The sequence below is a fragment of the Oncorhynchus kisutch genome, linkage group LG25 (assembly GCF_002021735.2).
Source record: "Oncorhynchus kisutch isolate 150728-3 linkage group LG25, Okis_V2, whole genome shotgun sequence".
Classification (NCBI taxonomy): Eukaryota; Metazoa; Chordata; class Actinopteri; order Salmoniformes; family Salmonidae; genus Oncorhynchus; species Oncorhynchus kisutch.
The window spans coordinates 22,961,560-22,985,334 of NC_034198.2; the positions used below are offsets into that span (position 1 = coordinate 22,961,560).

General features: G+C 42.4%; 1 protein-coding gene and 1 long non-coding RNA gene across 9 annotated transcripts; one reads left to right on the forward strand and one right to left on the reverse strand.

The window, feature by feature from the left end:
• Positions 1 to 5,598: 5,598 nt before the first annotated feature.
• On the reverse strand, positions 5,599 to 18,990 carry LOC109870115 (casein kinase I). 8 transcript variants are annotated; one of them, XM_020460463.2, is made up of 11 exons: positions 18,512 to 18,962; positions 13,562 to 13,672; positions 12,997 to 13,145; positions 12,536 to 12,764; positions 12,269 to 12,439; positions 11,881 to 12,029; positions 11,545 to 11,713; positions 9,284 to 9,423; positions 8,825 to 8,871; positions 8,621 to 8,696; positions 5,599 to 7,553 (listed from the first exon to the last, which is right to left on the reverse strand). In XM_020460463.2, the coding sequence occupies exons 1-11, from the start codon at positions 18,585 to 18,587 to the stop codon at positions 7,503 to 7,505; spliced, it is 1,368 nt and encodes a 455-aa protein (XP_020316052.1). In that variant the 5' UTR covers positions 18,588 to 18,962; the 3' UTR covers positions 5,599 to 7,502. The 8 variants fall into 8 exon arrangements, with proteins under 8 accessions (XP_020316052.1, XP_020316051.1, XP_020316057.1 ...); XM_020460462.2 differs by having other exon boundaries at positions 11,545 to 11,731; XM_020460468.2 differs by lacking the exon at positions 8,825 to 8,871 and having other exon boundaries at positions 18,512 to 18,980.
• Positions 17,319 to 21,919, forward strand: LOC116357464 (uncharacterized). Its single transcript, XR_004205448.1, has 3 exons — positions 17,319 to 17,669; positions 19,433 to 19,532; positions 21,601 to 21,919. It is a non-coding gene; the product is annotated as an uncharacterized LOC116357464 (long non-coding RNA).
• Positions 21,920 to 23,775: the final 1,856 nt, after the last annotated feature.

The window sequence follows — 23,775 nt, forward strand, 5'->3', positions numbered from 1 at the left end:
TCGTCTTTTTAAGTGGGAGAACTTGCACAATTGGTGGCTCACTAAATACTTTTTTGCCCCACTATATTGTTATAAAGAATTACATTTGAATGATAACATTCACTTGATCTCATTTGGTGAAGGCCACAGGACTGAAAAATGAATGATTGCAGCAGCCATGTCTGTCACTAACAAATACAGGGTGGTGACTCTCTACAATTCACTCAAGGCAAGGCATCCTGCGAAGTATGCAAATAAGGCTTTACACTGTGTTAATTTACCATTGAAACTGTGGACCCATATGGACACTGAAACGGTGTTCAATTTAACACTGTTGATTTAAAACTGGAGAATTTGCTGAATACAGACCAGCAGGCACAGCAGGAGGAACACTATTAAATGTTATCTAGAATCGCACTGCCAAAAACACACACTGTTGTGCCCACAGTACGTACACACACACATGCACTCCAGGCACCCAATAGCGTACACACGAAACCTTGAACTAACCAATACTTGTCACTGCCTAATCTTGAAGTAACTTCTCTTCAAAGACTAGAAACATATCTGTAGGCGCAGCAGTCTAAGGCACTGCATCTCAGTGCTAGAGGCGTCACTACAGAGCCTGGTTCGATTCCAGGCTTTATCACAACCGGTCGTGATTGGCCCGGGGTAGGCCGTTATTGCAAATAAGAATGTGTTCTTATTAATGGACTTGCCTTGTTAAAAAATATTGTTTTTAAGACATCAAGCTGGTTTTCCGAACCCAGAATAGGCTTAGCATTGGACTGAGACGCATGCTCAAATTCTTAATTGAAAATAAAAAATTGCTTCTTTAGCAAAGAGAGAATTCTCAAGCAAGAATTGTGCTAGGACTGTCGGAGGGGAAAACTAGAGGTTTGGGACTCCTTATTGGTCCAACTAATTTACTGCCTCGTGATGTCACCAGGCAGACCCAAACTACAGCCTGCAATTTCAGGTGGTCTTTTCAAACCACTCTTACATTTAAAAAGGGCATTATCATAATTTTCACAGTATTACTCCATCCTCTTAATGCGGAGATGGATATATAAAAACACAGGTATCACATTTTTGACTGCACTGGGCCTTTACCTTGTATGGGTAAAATATTACCGAGTACATTTGACTTGTTACAGTAAGGTCTAAGTGCTTGGTGAAATATTATGAGAGCATCTCGATGTTGAGATAAATATCACTTTCTTTCAATGAACAACACATCTTCAGCCAGTAACTTAACATGCATCTTCGTTTCTAATACAAATATATTTTACTCCATGAACTGCTGAGTTACACAGATATATACAAGTTAATTAAGCCTCATTTTACATGTATTTCTCTGTCTTCAACTGTAAGGACTTTGTTACAGCTGAGTTTGTCTGGTAAACCACGTTGAGATGGACAGTTCTAATACGGAGGATATCAACGTGTCACGTGGCTGCTAGAATGCTGTTTGTTTCAAATACCAAGTGTTTTGAAAACAAATTGAAGCATCTGTCTGTTTATGCTGAGAAGTGGAGTAAGAATATTGGCAGTATACAGATGGGAGTCTACAAAAATACTGTTTTGTATTGTTGGTGTATCTAAACGAGCAGGGTTTTGTTTGGTCACAACTGTCAGGATCTTTTTAAATCTGAAAAGGGGATCCCTTAACATGTGACAGAATGTGACATTCTAGCTAAGCATCATAGCTAAACCCCAGCCCAGTCCAACCCACAGATTTGTAATATGGAGGACAACCTATTTTATACACGAAATATACAAAATATTAAGAACACCTGCTCTTTCCATGACAGACTAACCTGGTGAATCCAGGTCAAAGCTATAATTCCTTATTGATGTTACCTGTTAAATCCACTTCAATCAGTGGAGGTGTTCAAGAAGGATTTTTAAGCCTTGAGACAATTGAGACCTGGATTGTGTATGTGTGCTATTCAGAGGGTGAATGGGCAAGACAAAAGATTGAAGTGCCTTTGAACAGAGTAGGTGCCAGGGGCACCGGTTTGAGTGTGTCAAGAACTGCAGCGCTGGAATAGTCCACCGGCCAAAGGACATCCAGCCAACTTGACATATGCATGTGGAACGCTTTTGACACCATGTAGAGTCCATGCCCCAACGAATTGAGGCTGTTCCTTTGGGCAAAAAAAAGGGGGGGGGGCAACTCAATATTTGGAAGGTTCTCTGTTTGGTATACTCAGTGTATAGTAGTTCTTTATTAAACCTGACACATTGGCTGGTGTGAAATTGAATATGGCCATATAAAGAGCTGATTACCCAATAATAGAATAAACTCAAACTTAACATGTGTAAATATTTGTATGAACATAAGATTCAACAACTGAGGCATGAACTGAACAAGTTCCACAGACATGTGACCAACAGAAATGAAATAATGTGTCCCTGAATAAAGGGGGGTCAAAATCAAAAGTAACTGTCAGTATCTGGTGTGGCCACCAGCTGCATTAAGTACTGCAGTGCATCTCATGGACTGCACCAGATTTGCCAGTTCTTGCTGTGAAATGTTCCCCCACTCTTCCAAGGCACCTGCAAGTTCCCAGACATTTCTGGGGGGATTGCTCCTAGCCCTCACCCTCCGATCCAACAGGTCCCAGACGTGCTCAATGGGATTGAGATCCAGGCTCTTCGCTGGCCGTGGCAGAACACTGATATTCCTGTCTTGCAGGAAATCACGCACAGAACGAGCAGTATGGCTGGTGCTATTGTCATGCTGGAGGGTCATGTCAGGATGAGCCTGCAGGAAGGGTACCACATGAGGGAGGAGGATGTGTTCCCTGTAACGCACAGCGTTGAGATTGCCTGCAATAACAACAAGCTCAGTCCGATGATGCTGTGACACACCGCCCCAGACCATGATGGACCCTCCACCTCCAAATCGATCCCGCTCCAGAGTACAGGCCTCAGTGTAACGCTCATTCCTTCGACAATAAACGTGAATCCGACCATCACCCCTGGTGAGACAAAACCGTGACTCGTCAGTGTGGAGGACTTTTTGCCAGTCCCGTCTGGTCCAGCGACGGTGGGTTTGTGCCCATAGGTGACGTTGTTGCCGGTGATGTCTGGTGAGGACCTGCCTTACAACAGGCCTACAAGCCCTCAGTCCAGCCTCTCTCAGCCTATTGCAGACAGTCTGAGCACTGATGGGGGGATTGTGCGTTCCTGGTGTAACTTGGGCAGTTGTTGCCATCTGTCCCGCAGGTGTGATGTTCGGATGTACCGATCCTGTGCAGGTGTTGTTACACGTGGTCTGCCAGGACGATCAGCTGTCTGTCCTGTCTCCCTGTAGCGCTGTCTTAGGTGTCCCACAGTACGGACATTGCCATTTATTGCCCTGGCCACATCTGCAGTCCTCATGCCTCCTTGCAGCATGCCTAAGGCACGTTCACACACATGAGCAGGGATCCTGTCATCTTTCTTTTGGTGTTTTTCAGAGTCTTTTTAGTGTCCTAAGTTTTCATAACTGTGACCTTAATTGCCTACCGTGTGTAAGCTGTTACACGGAATCCAAACCAGCTGTCCCCCTACACCAAACGTGATCACGACACGCAGGTTAAAATAAAATAAAAACTCTGAACCAATTACATTAATTTGGGGACAGGTTGAAAAGCATTAAACATGTATGGCAATTTAGCTAGTTAGCTTGCACTTGCTAAATAATTTGTCCTATTTAGCTAGCTTTATAACAATTGAGTTGTTATTTTACCTTAAATGCACAAGGTCTTCTACTCTGACAATTAATCCACACATAAAACGGCCAACCGGTTCGTTTCTAGTCATCTCTCCTCCTTCTTGGCTTTTTCATCTTTTGAACTTATGGTGATTGGCATCTACACTTTTACCAGACAACTGGCAAAACATTTCGTCTTTCAATCACCCACTTGGGTATAACCAATGAGGAAATGGCACGTGGGTACCTGCTTCTATAAACCAACGAGGAAATGGGAGAGTCAGGACTTTCAGCGCGTTCTGCGTCAGAAATAGCAATGACTTCTATTTTAGCCCTTGGCAATGCAGACGCTCGTTGGCGCGCACGAGTAGTGCGACGCTCGCGCAGGCGACTTGTCCAGTCTGGTCAGCATGTTAGTGTCTTAACGACCGTTCCACAGGTGCATGTTCATTAATTGTTTATTGTTCATTGAACAAGCATGGGAAACAGTGTTTAAACCCTTTACAATGAAGATCTGTGAAGTGATTTCGATTTTTATGAATTATCTTTGAAAGACAGGGTCCTGAAAAAGGGAGTTTAGTACTTTGATATTTTTGTCAACTGTTGAATTCTCTATTACAATGTCACTTGATGACAAGTTTACCACTTATCTCAGCCAAACACACATTGTAGAGCAGAGCAATGGTTCGCTTTGCACTTGTAAAACTGTGTGTAGTCAGTATTGTCCTATCCTCTGATTGTATCTTGTTCTGCCTGTCTGTGTGAGATGTTTGTATTTATGAATTCTAGATATACAGACATAAAACCTCAAATACACAATCATGTCCATGAGCACCCTCTGCTGGGTATTTGTTGATTGTAAAACTTGCGGATTTATTCAATACCTATCTTTCTGAGATACTGTGTAGTTGGCTTCCTGACGTGTTGCTATGCCAACCTAATAAATATATTCTTTGGAGAAAGTGCTTGAATGGTGGTTGACTCTTCAAATGCTCTAATGGGTATGTAATAAAACACATACATGTTAGGCCAACTCTCCAATCATCTTAGGCAAGATTTGTGTTGTATAGAACCCTAGCTGGGGGTAGTGTATTGGTGTTAGCGCTATGCCAAATCACTTCAAATGGGATTAAGAACCATTATTAACACAATTGGTAGTGTATCTCAGTTGACTGAATCATGTTTTTTTTCTCTCCCTGAGGTACAGCATCTGAGGGGTGTACTACAAAACAAGACCAAGGAGTTAGGCAAGTTAACTGGCTGAATATTCTGAAATAACTTTTGAATTTTTTTGAACGATAAGCTTGAAATAGGCACGGTCTAATTGACTCAACAACCGAACACTTTCTTAACGAAGCAGGAAAATCAAGTGTTTATTTCTGGTTGTTTATCAAAGTTAGCTGGCGAAGGCATTGATTGTGCATTGTAGTATACCCCTTGAGAGCGTTCAAGGCTGTCTAATACCGCCCTCTAAGGGTCTTTGGGCGTAACACAACCCTTTCTCACACTCTTTTGGCCAACACAGGCATGGTTTGTATTTTAGTATGATAATGAAAAATATTTTTTCTCATTCTTCCCCTCTAATCAAGGACTCATTTAGACCTAAAACAAAGGTGTCAGGTAAAACAGAGCAATACCCCTGATCTAGGAGATTATCTCCAATATAGGGTGATAGACATTTACTAATGTATTAAATCCTCTTTTTGTCTTGAGGCATCCACAAGAGAGCCCCACTGCTTCCGGTCTGCGGCCTTTTTGGTTAGGGTTCCCCGGGTTAGGTCTTACCCTCAGGTGTCCAGCGTAGGGCAATTGCAGTGTGCGCGTCTAGTGGTAGTCTGCACACAGGTTAAGACATCAAATATATTAACTATATATACACCTTTTCTTTCCACGTTTGAAAATGAAAGCACACAGAGTACAAGTACTTCATTTATTTACAGTTTAAAGTACACATACAGTGGCAAATACTAATGAGAGATAAAGTAATATTTCAGAGCTGGTAGCTTAGTTAATTACACATAGAAGGGTGAGTCGGTGATTGACCAAACTGCCCATGGGTTACACCATAGGATAAAATGACTAGTCAGGAATCAGGACTGGATTAAAATGGTTCTATAGGGGTGAACCATGGTAACGATTCAGCTGTGCAGACCCTAAAAATACACATTTTGCTGACTGAGGTTGAGTTGAATATCCCAAACTCTTGCTCCACACTCTTTACTGAAGATCAGTAGAGATTTGGCGCGTTACTCTGTCCAGGTGTTGCTGACGCATGTCAAATCTTACAAAGCATGGATAGGTATTTAACGTATCAGCTAACCAGATGTTATAGCGATCTCGTGCCCGACAGCAGTCGATGTGGCACGTAATCATTGGTTGATGCATGCAACGTCTGAACAGGGTAACGCGACCATTGATTTGAACGTCAAAGACCATAGCCCACCCAAGAGAAGTGTCAATCGGTTAATTTATCAGGAGATACAAAGTAAACACAGATGTTTAGTTAAGTGCACGTGCCTCTGCTTGTAGCCACATCAGTGCAGCACCATTTTATTTCCCAAAACATGTAAAAATAACACCAGTGTTCACATCATGGAGACAATAAGAAAATATAAAAATGTCAGTTCACAATCAATAAAACAAAATCATTGTTAAATGGCTGCTATTTTAAACTGACACTGGTAAGTCTCTGTGTGAGTGCTCTCAATTTTTGTGAATTTGAGGCACTCCAACTAAAACAATCCTGCACTTCATCTTTTTGGACAGACGCAGCACAAGCCTGGGCACGGACAATGATTATGACAGCCCAAAACTGGACCGATTATAGGACAGTGATGTCACACTTTTGAGCAGACCCAATTTAAGAAACCCAACCCAAATTCACCTCAAAGTAAACATCTATATTACATGTATTTCACAGCTTAGAAATATTACAAATAACAGGAAATGAGCATGTAGATCTGTACAGTAGTCCATAAGAGACTGTCTTGGTTGGGGAGAAAAGGAAACCTTTACGGGGCCCTCCTATACATATACAACTTGAGCAACTTTGACCATAAAACCCCATCTAGAAATACAGATGAGAATTTCAGATGTGATTTAGAGTTAAAACCCTACATATCAGCAGTTCAAAGGGAGGCCGAGTGTTAAAACATGCAAATAGTATGTATTACAAATGGCTTTAGAGTTACAGACCAGAGCTGTGAAAACAATAGAAAACCAGCTGGTGGTCAGAGAAAACAGATCTGTAAATAAGTACAAATGAAAAGGAGTACACCCAAAACGACCCATTTAAAACAGCCTCAATCTTGGATCAGCTCTTTTCATATCAGATTTATTATGTAGTAATGTACAGTGGGAGTAGAAATGAGTGTCTTTATTGACAAAGTGCCATGGATGAGGAGTAGTAACCACGGCAATAACGGTGGCAGTTGTTGTCGTTCCGTTTATCGTTTCAGTCTTAAAAGAACTCGGTTAGATCGCCATCACAGCGAAGACCAGTCTCTGCACAGGCATGGAAAATGTCTCTGGGAAAAGAGGTCGCAGATGTGGTACTTATTTCCAAGTTTTTTTATCGAAACAATTGTAAGTGTTCAGGAGAGAGTACAGAAAAAGCTAGAAAGAGAGCATAGAGGGAGAGAGACCAAGTGGGCAAGGAACAAGATAACTAGTGTGAAAGAAAGGAACAACCAGACACTGCCAGGTCAGGAGAGAAGTGGTCTTCCGATGTTTTCTGTAGTAGTTAGCGAGCTGGCTGCCGATTGGTTGAGCCAGGCTTGGTGCAGTCCTCTGCTATGCCAGTGGCATTGTGGGTCTTGTCTCATCGAGGCGCTGCAGAGTGGAGGCCACCAGGAATCATGCCAGACACCAACTGAGGGGAGAAGAGAGAGGGGAGGGGTCAACTTTTATACTCTCATATATTTACAGCAGGCGGGGATCTCTACTCTCGCTTCTCTGCATGCAATCTCCATCTTATCATTAAATATACTGAACTATACTTACATTATTACTCAATTTCATCTACACAACACTGCACTTAAGTTGAAATAAAAATACCAGACTTGAAACATCAGATTCAAAACCATATCATGCATGAAGGCCTGACAATAGATTAATATTGTCACATTGCTCAGCAGAAACAGCAGTATTTCCATGTAGTGCAGAAGATATGCTGAGAGTGATACATAGTGTGAGAGATGAAGGCAAGCAGCAATGGGCCACATGGCCTCAGTCTGGTGTGTCATTCACTCATCAGAACAAGAAAACAAAATGCAGTATATGCTTTCAGACATAGCAAATCTAAACTTTAGCTTGGTGATAATTTCCAGAGACCTATGAAAAACCATGCAGCATTGAGCAGTGGTAAAAGCCAAGGGAGACAAGGGTTTTAAAGGACACACACACACCCACCCCTCTATAGGTAAGACTGGGGAGTTAGGAGCAGGATAGGAACCAATGCAGTCACATGCTGGAGAATGTCAGACAGGCATCACCACAGTCCAACCACTGCAACAAGTCACAAGCACTGTGCTGAGGATAGGTCACAGAGCTAGGTAGGGTAACAGCCAGAAATAGCAGAAACACTGGTTCCACACGTTGGTTTGTTATCACAAGGTTGGAATGCACCGCTCCAGTTCTCAAGGGAGACAGTGTCAGATGCATCAGAATAACTGAGGCATCTGGTCCAATAGGACCTGGCAAGTCAGGCTCATTGAATGATCAATACGCTATGAAAGGGAATAGGCTGGCCAGCTGACCAACAAAAAGTAGTTCCTTTTGTCATAAGCTGTTAACATTGAAGCTACTTGTCTCAACTCCCTTTCATAGCGTATATCAGAGAGGAACGAGAGCCTGCAGACAGACAGTACTTCCCATTAGGACTGGAGGCGTGCATCCCTGGTCACTTTAGAACCCAGCGCCAGCCTCAGCGGGACTCACCCAGTGTGGCCATCGGGCCATCACACAAGGATATGGCGAGCATCTAGTTGCCGTGATTGTCGAAGGGAATGCTATTCTGAGGTTAGGGGAGGGAGAGAGAAGGCCATAGGTCAAGTCAGACAACTGGATCTGGGTCTGTAGTATGGCATGCTTACTATAACACACCAATGTGTGGGAGATAAAAACTACAACTCTCATGATCACCTGGTGGAAACGTAAAGAGATGGCCAAGGAGAATAGGGCGATGTTGCCTAAGGAGAGTGGGGATATTTCATTATAGTGTCCTCTTCAGTACCCTCAATCCGGGGGTGAATTTCCTTCCGTGCATCTTTTCCTTTAGTCTTGTTTGGCAGACTAAAGCCAGGGCCCTTTACTTAGCTAGTTGAAGTGCCTCCCTCCAATAAACATCTTCATGTTTATTCATGTCTTGAATCATAAAGCCAGGCCTTACTGATGCACTCCTAGACTTACAGCTAGCTACTCCTTATTGAGATCCAAAGTCAAGAGACATTCCTGTTTAGGTTTTGACTATAGACAACTTTATTGGTTCTGTTCTCCATATTCCTCTGGAGGGGTGGGTCATGATGGGCGGTGGTCGTATGAGGTCAGGGGTGTTCTGGTGAGGGCCGAGGGGGTGCATCTGGGGTTGGGACGAGCTTGTACCTGTGAGGTGGACATGCGAGAGGTGTCCTGGTGTCCCGTCAGGTCGGACGAGGAGACGTTAACGGGAGCTCCCCGGTGAAGCCGCATGCTCACTTTTCTCTCTCGTTCCATACCGGACGCCGGTCGTGGAGACATGTTGGCTAGAGGAGAGAGAAAGAGACAGGAGAAACAAATACAGTGGGGCAAAAAAGTATTTAGTCAGCCACCAATTGTGCAAGTTCTCCCACTTAAAAAGATGAGAGGACTGTAATTTTCATCATAGGTACACTTCAACTATGACAGACAAAATGAAAAAAAAAGAATCACATTGTAGGATTTTTTATGAATTTATTAGCAAATTATTGTGAAAAATAAGTATTTGGTCACCTACAAACAAGCAAGATTTCTGTCTCTCACAGACCTGTAACTTCTTCTTTAAGAGGCTCCTCTGTCCTCCACGCGTTACCTGTATTAATGGCACCTGTTTGAACTTGTTATCAGACCTGTCCACAACCTCAAACAGTTACACTCCAAACTCCACTATGGCCAAGACCAAAGAGCTGTCAAAGGACACCAGAAACACAATTGTAGACCTGCACCAGGCTGGGAAGACTGAATCTGCAATAGGTAAGCAGCTTGGTTTGAAGAAATCAACTGTGGGAGCAATTATTAAGAAATGGAAGACATACAAGACCACTGATAATCTCCCTCGATCTGGGGCTCCACGCAAGATCTCACCCCTTGGGGTCAAAATGATCACAAGAACGGTGAACAAAAATCCCAGAACCACATGGGGGGGCCTAGTGAATGACCTGCAGAGAGCTGGGACCAAAGTAACAAAGCCTACCATCAGTAACACACTTCGTCGCCAGGGACTCAAATCCTGCAGTGCCAGACGTATCCCCCTGCTTAAGCCAGTACATGTCCAGGCCCGTCTGAAGTTTGCTAGAGAGCATTTGGATGATCCAGAAGAAGATTGGGAGAATGTCATATGGTCAGATGAAACCAAAATATTTTGGTAAAAACTCAACTCGTCGTGTTTGGAGGACAAATAATGCTGAGTTGCATCCAAAGAACACCATACCTACTGTGAAGCATGGGGGTGGAAACATCATGCTTTGGGGCTGTTTTTCTGCAAAGGGACCAGGACGACTGATCCGTGTAAAGGAAAGAATGAATGGGGCCATGTATCGTGAGATTGAGTGAAAACCTATCAGCAAGGGCATTGAAGATGAAACGTGGCTGGGTCTTTCAGCATGACAATGATCCCAAACACACCGCCCGGGCAACGAAGGAGTGGCTTCGTAAGAAGCATTTCAAGGTCCTGGAGTGGCCTAGCCAGTCTCCAGATCTCAACCCCATAGAAAATCTTTGGAGGGAGTTGAAAGTCCGTGTTGCCCGGCAACAGCCCTGCTCTAGAGGAGATCTGCATGGAGGAATGGGCCAAAATACCAGCAACAGTGTGTGAAAACCTTGTGAGGACTTACAGAAAACATTTGACCTCTGTCATTGCCAACAAAGGGTATATAACAAAGTATTGAGAAACTTTTGTTATTGACCAAATACTTATTTTCCACCATAATTTGCAAATAAATTCATAAAAAATCCTACAATGTGATTTTCTGGATTTTTCCCCCTCATTTTGTCTGTTGTAGTTGAAGTGTACCTATGATGAAAATTACAGGCCTCATCTTTTTAAGTGGGAGAACTTGCACAATTGGTGGCTGACTATATACTTTTTTGCCCCACTGTACATGCTTCATAAGGCCTTATGTTGAGGGACTAGTTTTACCCCAATACAGTGGCCAGAAACACATGGTTTACAGGCCACATCAGGCCTGAAATTCACATTTACGAAAGCTTGCAAAGTAATGTGTAATTCCAATTGGAATTCAGCCAGAGTGGGAACATCAACATTAGGAATTTGTATTCACTCAACTTTTATTCAGAATGACTGCCAGGGTTGGGAAGACTAAAATATGAGAGTATCGAATGCATTTCAAATTGACAACCATTTCAGTAATGTGTGTAATACATCCAAGTAACACATTGGATTAGTTTAGAAAAATGTATGGAATTTATATTTGAGTAGCACAACATTAATCAATGTACAAAACCTCCCCCCACATTTAAAAAAAAAAATCACCTGCATTGAGCATGCTGGGAAACATGATGGCTGTGGTTTAAATACTTTTTTGCGCCACTGTACTTCCTGACCATGACAAGAGACAATAACATTATTATGTACACCATATATCAAAGTGTGAGAGAGAGACACTAACCTGTGTGTGAGGTGGGTGTGAGGGGTGTAGGCGGCGCCGGATCCTGTGTTCCTCGGGGTCGTCCTGAGGCGGCCGGGAGTCCCCTGGCCCCAGGGTTTCTGCCGTGTCTCAGCCTATCCTCTCTGTCCCTCCGCTCCCGCTCCGCCTCCTCCGCTGCACGGTTGGCCCCCTTGGAATTAGGGGCAGTCAGAGGGGTAGAAATGGAGACTAGATCAGAAAACTGCCACTGAGGTACCATTGGCTAATTGTTAAGAGGATTATTAAGATGTGCAATAAAAACAGTATATGTTTAATAGATTAAATTGTTAATTAACAATGAATAGAGGCAGTACTCACAAACTTGAGCATGTTCCAGTCAAAGACGTAGTCGTAGGAGAAGCCTTGTCTGTGGAACAGGTTTCTGAACAGCTGTCTCAGGTACGAGTAGTCCGGCTTGTCATCGAACCGCAGAGAGCGACAGAAGTTCAGGTAGGTGGAGAACTCCGCTGTGAGGAGGGAGAAAAGTGTTAGAATCCTTTATTATCATCCTGTAGGGAAATTACTTCATCTTTTATTTTACAGGGTCACAGCATGGCCTCTGAAGAGGTACAGAAACATTACAGACAATCAAATGGACAAAGACAATCCTACACTGTCATTGATATCCATACCTAAGCACAGAGTAGGAGTGTGTTTGTACAAATCAACTATGCTAAAACCAGGAATGATAAATCAGACTACTTACATGGGTATCCCTTGCAGAGCACCTCGATAGGGGTGGACATCTTCTTCTCACTGATGCGTTCGTACTTCTGCCTCTTCGTGGCGGCCTTGAGGCCCTGCCAGGGCAGAGAGCCCAGGTTGAAGTACATCAGGACGTAACCAAGAGACTCCAGGTCATCACGACGAGACTGCTCTGTAGAGAGAGGGAGGGAAGGAGAAAGTTACACACTGGCCCTGTTTGAATAGTGTGTGTGTGAGATCAATGTCCAGGTGTGTGTATGCAACCTACCTATCCCCAGGTGTGTGTTGATGGATGCGTAGCGTGCCGTGCCGGTCAGGTTCTTGTTCTCGCGGTAGGGGATGTGCTGGTGTGTGCGGGCGTCGCGGTACTTCTTGGCCAGGCCAAAGTCAATGATGTACACCAGGTTGCCCTTCTTGCCCAGGCCCATCAGGAAGTTGTCAGGCTTCACATCTCTGTGGATGAAGTTCTTAGAGTGGATGTACTCAATACGGCTGATCTGAAAAAGAGGTTTTTTTCACATACATAAGAGCAGGAGTGGACACTACTCCTCCTGGAGAGCTTTACTTTGCGCTTCTAATCTGCTAACAAATAATAGCTAGCGAACATGCAAGCAAATTTCATAGCATATAGTGGTCATAACTTCAGAAGATACAAGTGGCCCTAATAGTCAGCATAAGAGCGGAATATTTAATGCTGTTGGTGAACACCCGCTCCGTCAGTTGTCTCACCATCTGGTCAGCCAGCAGCAGGACAGTCTTGAGGCTGAACTTGCGGGAGCAGAAGTTGAACAGGTCCTCCAGACTGGGGCCTAGCAGCTCCATCACCATCACGTTGTAGTCTCCCTCTGCTCCACACCACTTTATTGTAGGGATGCCCACTGTTATGGAAGAAACACACATGGGAGGTTAGAAGTGGGAAAGCAAATTGATGACTTCAACTTAATCATGGTTAGTTAATCTGTTTTTAAACCCATCTCTAGTTCACTTAAATGACATTCTCTATTGGGTTTAATGTGATTTCCTGTGTGGTGTTTCTCTGGCTCTGTGATCGGATGACAGGTTCCACTGACTCCAATCTCTCAGGCTGCTGGCTGGCATGACTGGACTGACTGACTCATGTGGATGACTGCCTACTTGTCCAGCGATGTGAAAACCACATTAACATGGGGGAAGGTGGGGTGGGGGGAGCACGAGAGCAATGGAGGGGGTAGATAGGAGAGGAGTGGGGAGAGATCGACCAGGACTGATAGCCCACAGCAAGGCCCATGTATAATGGTTTAGACCCAGGTCTCACCTCCTCCCTGCATCATCTTGTAGATCTTGCTCTCGATGTGGAGCTGTGGGTGCTTGGTCTTCACACATTCCAGCTTGATGGCGACCTCCTCTCCCACTGAGATGTCTGTGCCTGGGGGACAAAGAGAAGGACTATCGATAAAAATGTATGGAGATGAATGGAGAGCAGTCAATTACTGATTTTGGTTCACAGAGCATGATTTATGCTTAGAAATGTTTATGGCCTGGATATTTTTTTCCTGACCACGAAGGGAGGGGAAACTCTGGTCCCTTGTGATGTGCATGTTCCTGCTGACTGAGCATTGCAGCACAGACCGGGGATACACAGTGCATTCAAAAAGTATTCAGACTAGGGTTGAAAAGGGTCCGAAATATTCCGGTAAATTTCCAAAAGATTTTCAATGGGAAGTTAAGCCCGGGAATTTTGCTTAAATTCATTGAAGAAGTTTGGTTAAACTATCCCCAATTCAACGGAATTGCAACCCTCTGCATGCACAGTTCATTCTTCCAACAGATGTACAGCTGATTCTTAAGATCTTGCACACTAATGAGATGCTATTGAGCCCACACTACTACACTGTCTGAGACAAGGACTACATGCTTTCTGGTAAGTTTTGATTACAATACTGGGTGGGGTGAACATATTTTATATGACATACATGATTTTTTGTTAACTAGTAGTAGCCTACAGCAAAAGTGTGTTTAAATAATTTCTAACTTGTTCTAAATTGTTAAATTCTGCTAGTTAGTTCTTGCTACCATGTGGGTTTTAGCTTGCTTGAGCCTGCTAACTGAGGAGTGTTAATTCACCTGTTTCCATACATATTTCATTTAAAAATAAAACAAATCTTACAAAAGAAAATCCAAATCTTTACATGAAAATGCCACGAGCACTATCTAATGTGTGGAGACATTTCACTGCAGCTAATGTAGAAGGAAAAGCTGTGTACATTTGCAAATACTGTGCATAATCCTCTGTGAAGAATGCAACAAAGATGCAGAATCAGCTGGCCAAGTGCATAAAGTTCCCTCAGCACTCACAACCTCTGACAAGTCCCTCTACTTCTATTCGAGGTGAAAATGATGAATCAGACACCTTATCGATAGCAACAGGTCATGGTCCTCCTGGAATCAGAAGTTTTTTTTGACTCAATGGAGGAACATAGTCAGAGAAATGCTGATGAATGTCTTGCTCGAGCTGTGTATGCAACTTGGTCAGCTCTGATGCTCACAGGCAAGATAAGATTGGAAGAGATTTCTGAATATTCTCCACCCAGCATACACCCCTCCAACCAGACAGGCTTTATCTACTAACTTGCTGGATGCAAAGTTCCACCGAGTTCAAGCAAATCATAGAGAAAGCAGACTGTATTGCAATCATCTGATGGGTGGTCGAATGTTCGTGGGCAAGGAATAATTAACTACATCATCTCCACCCCTCAACCAGTATTCTACAAGAGCACAGACAAGGGACAACAGAACAGGGAAGGGGAGTAGAGAGTGAGTCGGGGCCCATCCCTCCCTGCACAGTGGTTGTCACTAGTTACCAGAGACAAAAAATATAAATGGGCAATATTATACAAATTAATATAAACAGAAATTAGCTTTCTGGTCTTAATTTAAAAAGCTAGGCATGAGGTCAACAGTGTGGTTAAGGTTAAAATCAGATTTTAAGAAGATACATTGTAGAAATAGCCATTATTATGACTGTGGCTGTGGCTGTGGCCATTTGTGTTGACCCTGCCCAGCAGCAGTGAAAACATAAATTCAGAGTGACTTGAGCAGCTATAAAGGGCCAGCAGAGCATTACCCAGGAACATGAAATTATGCTTAATATGTGAAAAATGGTCCAAGGTGTTACATAAGACTCAGCTTGAAGAGTTACAATGTAAAACACACCTAGCCTGTTACTTTAGTACTGGGCCTACTTCTCTTTGCGCTGCTTGCAAAAGGCCCTTTTCATACAAAGTGGGGAAAAAGGGCAATATGAGATTTTTTTTTTTAAATGCATTGAAGATGTGCACATTTGCTGCACTGTATGTTAGTAGTGGGAAACAGGGGAGCTTTTCATATCTGACATTTCATTTCAAAAGTAGGCTTACAGTCCATGTATGACTCAGACAATCTCCTGAAAAGCACTTTACTTAACACCTCCATGCACGCACACACAATAACATGTTGAATGAATCATACATGTGGTTACATAAAGGGGAATGCATTAGTCCACACTGGAGAGCAGAGCAGAGAGGGAAATACAGCTGACTGGAGCTTCCCCTCTGTGTGTAGGACGGTTCACCACACACCTGCGTGTGCCCCCCCAAACTGACACCGGAGGAGTACGCAGGAACACACAGGTGACCTAGGATGGGGGCAAATCCACCCCTCGCTGACATAATATTGTCTGTCCCATTACAAAGCCTATTACAATGGGCACTTAGGACTGACATCATTCATAACGGTTTAGCCTTCCAAAACATGGATTACTTCATGTGCATTGAGAAAATCTACAGAATTGGCAGTCAAGTCTGTGTGCTCTAGCAATTAAACACATTTGAACAAATTGTACTTCATGTGTACTTCAAACTATATGAACTCAACATAGTTCTATTGGTGTCAGAATGTTTTAATGTTTCAATATTTTCTAGAGGCTTAATGAAGAGGCAAGCAGCCTAGGAGAGATAAAGATGTTCTAGGCCAGGTTATACAATCCAGCTAGGGTGTCAAAAGGAAACAACCAAGCCATATCCTTAGTGGTTTGGAGCAGTGGTGTGTGGGGTGGGCTGGATGACCTTTCTAGAGGTTTACTCCTCTAAAAACATCTACTCAGCCCTACATGATTCATGTCTGTTGAGTTGGAACATTGAACTTCAATGGAGTTGGACATGCGGTTTCTCATCTGCATACTTGACTTGGCCTCGATTGGTTGACCCGTCATCATATGTTGCTTGTTTGTTGTTCTTAAAGCGCTTTGAGATTCTATGAAAAGCACTATAGAAGTTTAATGACTTATACATGTGCAACATAATTCATATATCGACCATAACTGCAGCCATGTAAGAACATAGAAATCATCTACTTTTCCCAGTCATTGTCTCTGAACCCGAAAATGCACAAACAGTGCATTTAACAACTCAAAGACGGGAATAACATTTGCCACAAAATGTTTCCAGTCAGTATCCAAATGACCCAACCCTTTCAAAACAAAACATCCAACAACAAGCAACTGAGAAGCAAGTCAAGCAGCCTTTTGGCCTTACATGGGGTTTAGAACTATTTGTTTAGAAAAGGGGAAGAGGTGGCGGGATGGGGTTTGGAGCTGTGACTCGTGACAGGCTAGTACAGACAGACAGGACATAGTAGGGCAGTAGTAGGCGTTAAACATCTGACAGACGGTTTGTGAAACAACGACATGGCTGTTAGAAACTTTGCAGATGTCATCCCCATCAACAATAAGCTCTTTCTGCAGTATACACTAACTGCCATGTGCTACAGTAGTGCCAAGAAGTTGGACAATTGTGTCGAACCCTGTTGCTGGACGAGATGTGCTCCTGCTTCAACTCAACCAGAGGAATTCCTACAGTCACCTGAAAACGCATACAATGAGGATAGGACATACACCAAATTCAGAAACTCTATGAGGCCCTGTAAAAACCCATTTAGCATTTAACATAGGAATACTCCTCCCTATTACGCATAGGAAAACATGACTCCACGAAGCATACCAGCATTATGACAACAGTTACAGTTATGGCATGATTCAAACTCACTCATACAAAAACAAGAAGTGTTCAGTGACCTTTATGACAAAAGTATGTGTAAGCTAAACCCTGGAGGTGATGATAACATATCAGAATGTAATTTCAGTTGACCGCTGACTGATGATTATGGACCACTGCAAAAAACAGAGGGCCCAGTCTCTAAACACACACTAAAACGCACCACACAAGCAACAGTCAACACAACTGCTAAGGGGGAGTTGGCCACTGCCAAGACTGAGTGACAAATGGTTGAAACTAGCCACAACAATGCATTTCAGCAATGTTACCTGATAGTAGCTTGCCTAAATTCGAAGACAGCCACAGCAGCAAACAAATGGAAACTACAGGAGAGTAAGTACACTTGTACTGTGACTATAAAATGGGTAACTAGTTCAGAACTTCACTATGCTTCATCCTAAAAATGTGGGCAAGTGCCACTGCCTGGAGGGCAGAGCAGAGAACAGGGTATTTGGCAAGCTCTACTGCAGCTAGCGAACTGCCCTTCATCCCTTGAAATTTGACAGATGGGATGTATACTGGCAAACTCAGTTGGGGTGGGTGACTTGTTCTTCAGTATGTCTGTCAAGTGAATTCTACTTATTATTATTTTTTCTATCCATCCATGATCCAGCAGGGTTATGCCTATTGCTGTTTGAAAACCAAACCTTTAGTAGACATGAATAACAATCAAGCAGTTTCCAGATTACATTGACTAGCTAGGTAGTCATCTCTGTATTAATAATGACAATTAGGCCTACCTGCTTGGCTTTAGCTGTCCTGTTGTTTTGTGAAACTGTCATGGGCTTTGCTTGGATAGAGGCATCTCAATTTGACAAGCTAACTTAGCTAGATAACGTTAGCTGGTTAGTGGCTATTCTAACGTTATTTCCTCATACTGACTGTATATAGCTAGTTACTGGTTTGCCAAAGGGACAAGGGACAAGAGGTGCTAAGAATTGACAGCTTGTTTTATGTTATTCACAATCCAAGCAACATGGTTAAAGTGCAACGTAATGTTGCGATGGTAAGCTAGTTTATTAGGTTAGTGACGGTGTTTGGTAGCTAGTACAGTAGCTAACGTTAGCTAGATTAAATGTTCAATTGACAGTACCTAGCTAGCTAACTAACTAGCATACGGTAACGTTATTGTGTAGCTAATATTGTTGAGAATTTAGCTAACTAACGTTACTCACCTAAATAGATGTCTCCAAAGGATCCACTTCCAATTTTCCTTCCCAGCCTGTATCGGTTTCCCACTCTTAATTCCATGGTTCAATGTTATTCTTACGAAGCAATCTTCAGAATGTGTTGTTTTGAAAAATCCACCCGGGTGTTTTTGCTCTCTTTGGTTACCTAACCACCCCAAATATCACCTTACTTTGCTGGTATACAAACTCCTTTATTCAGACGCCCCCCTCCCCTGAATAATAGAAGATTATTAAATTCCTTCTGTAACAATCCAACTTTCACCATCCCTTTTATACCTATGTCTTTTTCAGAACACAACGATATTGCTATTGCCAAAAGCTCAGAACACGTAGACTATGTTCTTGCTTTTTAAAATGTACTCTTTCCCGAAATGAAGCAGGATGGAGACGGATTTTGATGGAAGCTTCTTCCCCACTGTAGGATTGTCCTCCGTTGTGGACTGGCTGTTACTCGCCTGTGACATCACTTGTCCTAGCAACCCTGCGCAGATCACATAAAAAGGGACGTGGGTGCATTGGTCTTTGGAAATGATAAATTATTCTAGTGTTTAAACCTACATTGTATCAAGAAAGACAAGATTGATACACTGAATAAAACAATCAACCCAAGAATACTAAAGACATACTAACATGTTTATAAACAGGACTTCTACAGTCTTTTCATTATAAAAATCAATATGGGCAATGATGGTGAAAATGAAAAAAGTGAGAGTCTGGTCACACAGTATGTTGAAGTTGCCCCAACTAAGGCCATTAAGTGTCCCAAATGGCACAATATTCCTTATTTTGTGTACTACTCTTGACCAGAGACCTATGGGTCATGGTCAAAAGTAGTCAACTGGGGAGTAGGGTGCCATTTGGGATGTAGAGACTGATGTAAGGTGTTATGTGGTTCCTCCTAATTAGGTTAGGATTTTTGGCTCCCACTGGCGTGATGTCACTGTGTACTGTGACCTGAATTTGAGGCCAAATCAACAGAGAGGACAACAACAGAAAGCAAACACAGGTAAGCAAGCACATGCGTACCAACGTATGTATGCATGAAAACACACACACACACACACACACACACACACACACACACACACACACACACACACACACACACACACACACACACACACACACATAAACAAACAGAGATAGACAAGTTATATCAGGGATAAGTCCTGTCTTGCTCTCTCTCAGTAATCCTGTGACACAGCCACTCGTCTGGGGCTGAATAGACCAAAATACCCTAAATATACAGGATTATTTAGTAAGGGAGCAGGAAAAAGGCCAAATGAATCCATAAACCTTGCATGACCTAGTTGTTTGTTGACTATTGTGCTGGGGGAGCTTGAAGGTTGTAATAGTTGGTAGACACATCCATTACTTTCGAACAGTATCAGTTCTTGTTCTACTCAGAATTAAATATTCAAACTGCAGTAAAAAACTGATGATGAAGCCTGTATGCATAAAAGAAAACATATCCTTCCTGCTGTGGATGGAGCATGAGAGAGGTGGAAGTAGTTTGATAAGCTCACTCTCTCTCTTGCGGCAACATCTCTGAAGACTGCAGTTATTTCTGCTAAGTAGGGAACTGGGTCAGCGGCAAACTTTTCCTTGGGACATATTATCTGAAGGGATGCATATAGGATAGACACAAATCACTGGCCAATGCCCACAGCTCTGTGCAGGGTCAGGAGAAGCAAATGACCACAGGCTCCTATTCATACTCTGTCTACTGCTCATATAGGGATGGCTCATATGGTGTTTTGTTCAAAATAGAAACATTTAGTTGTTCACTTATTCACATTAGTCATGTTTTCCCATTTTCCTACTTCAATAGTATTTATTTTGATTTCTGGACTCTTGTTCAAGATGCCTAAGCAAGTCAGGTCATTGAGATCAGGACATCCCACTTGGGCACACACGGGTTGAATCAACATTGTTTCCACGTTATTTCAATTAAATTAGTGGGATGCTGAGATATGGTTGTGTCGTGGATGTGAATACATTTGTGTGTGTGTGCGTGTGTGTATACATTTGCCTGTGTCTCAGGCACAGGAAAACCATCCTAAAAACTTTAATAGGCCTCATTGTACAGTACACACAGTGCCTTCCGAAAGGATTCAGGTCCCTTGACTTTTTCCATATTTTGTTACGTTTCAGCCTTATTCTAAAATGGATGAAATAAAAATAAATCCTCAGCAATCTACATAACGACAAAGCGAAAAGAGAAATACCTTATTTACGTAAGTATTCAGACCCTTCACTATGAGACTCGAAATTGAGCTCAGGTGCATCCTGTTTCCACTGATCATCCTTGAGATGTTTCTACAACTTCATTGGAGTCCATCTGTGGTACATTCAATTGGTTGGACGTGATTTGGAATGGCACACACTGGTCTATATATCCCACAGTTGACAGTGCACGTCAGAGCAAAAACCAAGCCATGAGGTCGAATGAATTGTCCGTAGAAGTCTGAGACAAGATTGTGTCAAAACACAGATCTGGGAAAGGGTACCACAAAATCTCTGGGAGTAGTCAGGATTGAGGGAAAGATGAATGGAGCAAAATATAGAGAGATCCTTGATAAAAACCTGCTCCAGAGCACTCAGGACCTCAGACTGGGGCGAAGCATCAGTACAGGTGCATCAAAGCTGGGACCGAAAGAGACTGAAAAATAGCTTCCATCTCAAGGCCATCAGACTGTTGAACAGCCATCACTAACAGAGAGGCTGCTGCGTACATACAAACTTGAAATCATTGGCCACTTTTATAAATGGATCACTAGTCGCTTTAATAATGGCACTTTAAAAATGTTTACATGTCTTTCATTACTCATCTCACATACATATATACTGTATTGTATACCATCTATTGCATCTTGCCTATGCCGCTCAGTCATTGCTCATCAATATATTTATATGTATATATTCTTATCCCATTCCTTTATTTAGGTTTGTGTGTATTAGCTAGGTGTTGTAGAATTGTTAGATTACTTGTTAGATATTGCTGCACAACTAGAAGCACAAGAATTTCGCTACACTCGCAATAACATCTGCTAACCATGTGTATTTGATTTGAGGTTCCAAGACAGCTCAGGAGTGGCATCGGTACAAGTCTCTGAATGTACTTGAGTGGCTCAGCCAAAGTCCGATCGAAGATCTCTGGAGAGACCTGAAAATAGTGGTGCAGCAACACTTCCCATCCAACCTGACAGAGCTTTAGAGGATCTGCAAAGAAGAATGGGAGAAACTTCCCAAATACAGGTGTGCCAAGCTAATAGCATATCCAAGAATACTCTATGCTGTAATCGCTGCCAAAGGTGATTTCACAAAGTACTGAGCAAAGGGTCTGAATACTTACGTAAATGTGTTATTTCAGTTTTTTTATACAAATTTGCAAACATTTCTAAAAAACTGTTTTTCCTTTGTCATTATGGGGTATTGTGTGTAGATTGATGAGGGAAAAAAAGCAATTTAATCAATTTTAGAATAAGGGTGTAACGTAAAAAACGGTGGGAAAATTAATGGGGTTTGAATACTTTCCAACTGTGTATTGCATACTGAACAACAACTGAGTAAAAATAGAATTCTCACAATGTAAATGTCAATTGTATTTCAAAACTTTCTAAGAATGTCAAAAACATACATTGAAAATTATGGAAATAAGATTCATTGTCAATATGATGTTTGTATTGCTCAGGAACAGACAGACAAGTTCTCACTCATGACAGCTGTCAAAGTCCTGGAGGCAACGCCCACTAATCTGAAGAGCGCTTGTGTTTTTTGTGATTGGTCACATATGGACCAATCCCTGAAGCTGTTCAGGCACAATTTCTATAGTTTGGGCCACTCACATGGCAGCACTGTTGTTGTTTGGATTGTGTAACGTGCGCTGCACGTGTTTGACAATGCGCGGAGCAGAAGGAGGGAAAGAGAAAGAACAGAGAGAAAAAAAGACACTGTGTAGTTGTAGAAAGAATTTCATAACCGAAACTTGCATGATAGATTTAATCACTATTAAGATGTTTCTAGGTATTTAGCCAAATCTGATGTAACGTTTAATAAAATGATTTCTTTCTGTAGCCTAAATAGTTTCATTGCATATACAGCCAAACCAATTGTTTTTCATTCTTTCTTTGATTAACCTCATCAAACAAACAGCTAATAGCCTACAGAGTAATGCATGTTTGTGATGTGGTCTTATGTAGAAAGGTTTTCTCATTGACCCAAGACTCAGGACAACTATACTATAAGCCCCTGACAATTAGCTAGTGTATGCACAAATAAACACACCACTGCTGCACGTGTTGCACAAGTATTTAGCCTGCTGCTTGCCTGCCAATGTGAGGTAAACTAATCCAATCATAGCAGGTACTTTCAGCACTTCCCCTCATGAAAACAATAGGCTGCCATGTAATCTATATTTATGACAACTGAATGATTCTGGGACATAGGCCCACACTCATGTCTAGACACCTGTTGTGGATCACACCAGTACTGTTGAATAAGGTGTTAACCTTTCAAAACACAACTTCAGAAAAACACTTTGTGGAGTGTTTCCTGTCTACCAATGCTTGAATTGGTCAGGAGCTCACCGGAGATGAGTTCCAGCACCTCTCGTTTTCTACTGCTTGAGATCCTGTTCCTCTTATAGAGTATTAGCTCATTCTTAAATGGAAGAAGTTTGGAAACACCAAGACTCTTCCTAGAGCTGGCTGCCTGGCCAAACTGAGCAATCTGGGGAGGATCTTGGCCAAGGAGGTGACCAAAAACGCGATGGTAACCTAACAAAACATGGAAAAAGTCAAGGGGTCTGAATACTTTCCCAAGACACTGTAATTACCAAAGTCTAGATTTGGTATCACTTATACTGAACAAAAATATAAACACAACATGTAAAGTGTTGGTCCCATGTTTTATGAGCTGAAGTAAATGATCCTGAAATGTTCCATAGGCACACAAAAAAACGTATTTCTCTCAAATTCTGTGCACAAATTTGTTTACATCCCTTTTAGTGCACATTTCTTCTTTGCCAAGATAATCCATCCATCTGTCAAGTGTGGCATATCAAGAAACTGTGCTGGGTACAATTTAAAGGCCACTCTACAATGTGCAGTTTTGTCACACAACACAATGCCACAGATGTCTCAAGTTTTGAGGGAGCGTGTAATTGGCATGCTGACCGCAGGAACGCCCACCAGAGCTGTTGCCAGATAATTGAATGTTCATTTCTCTACCATAAGCCACCTCCGTCG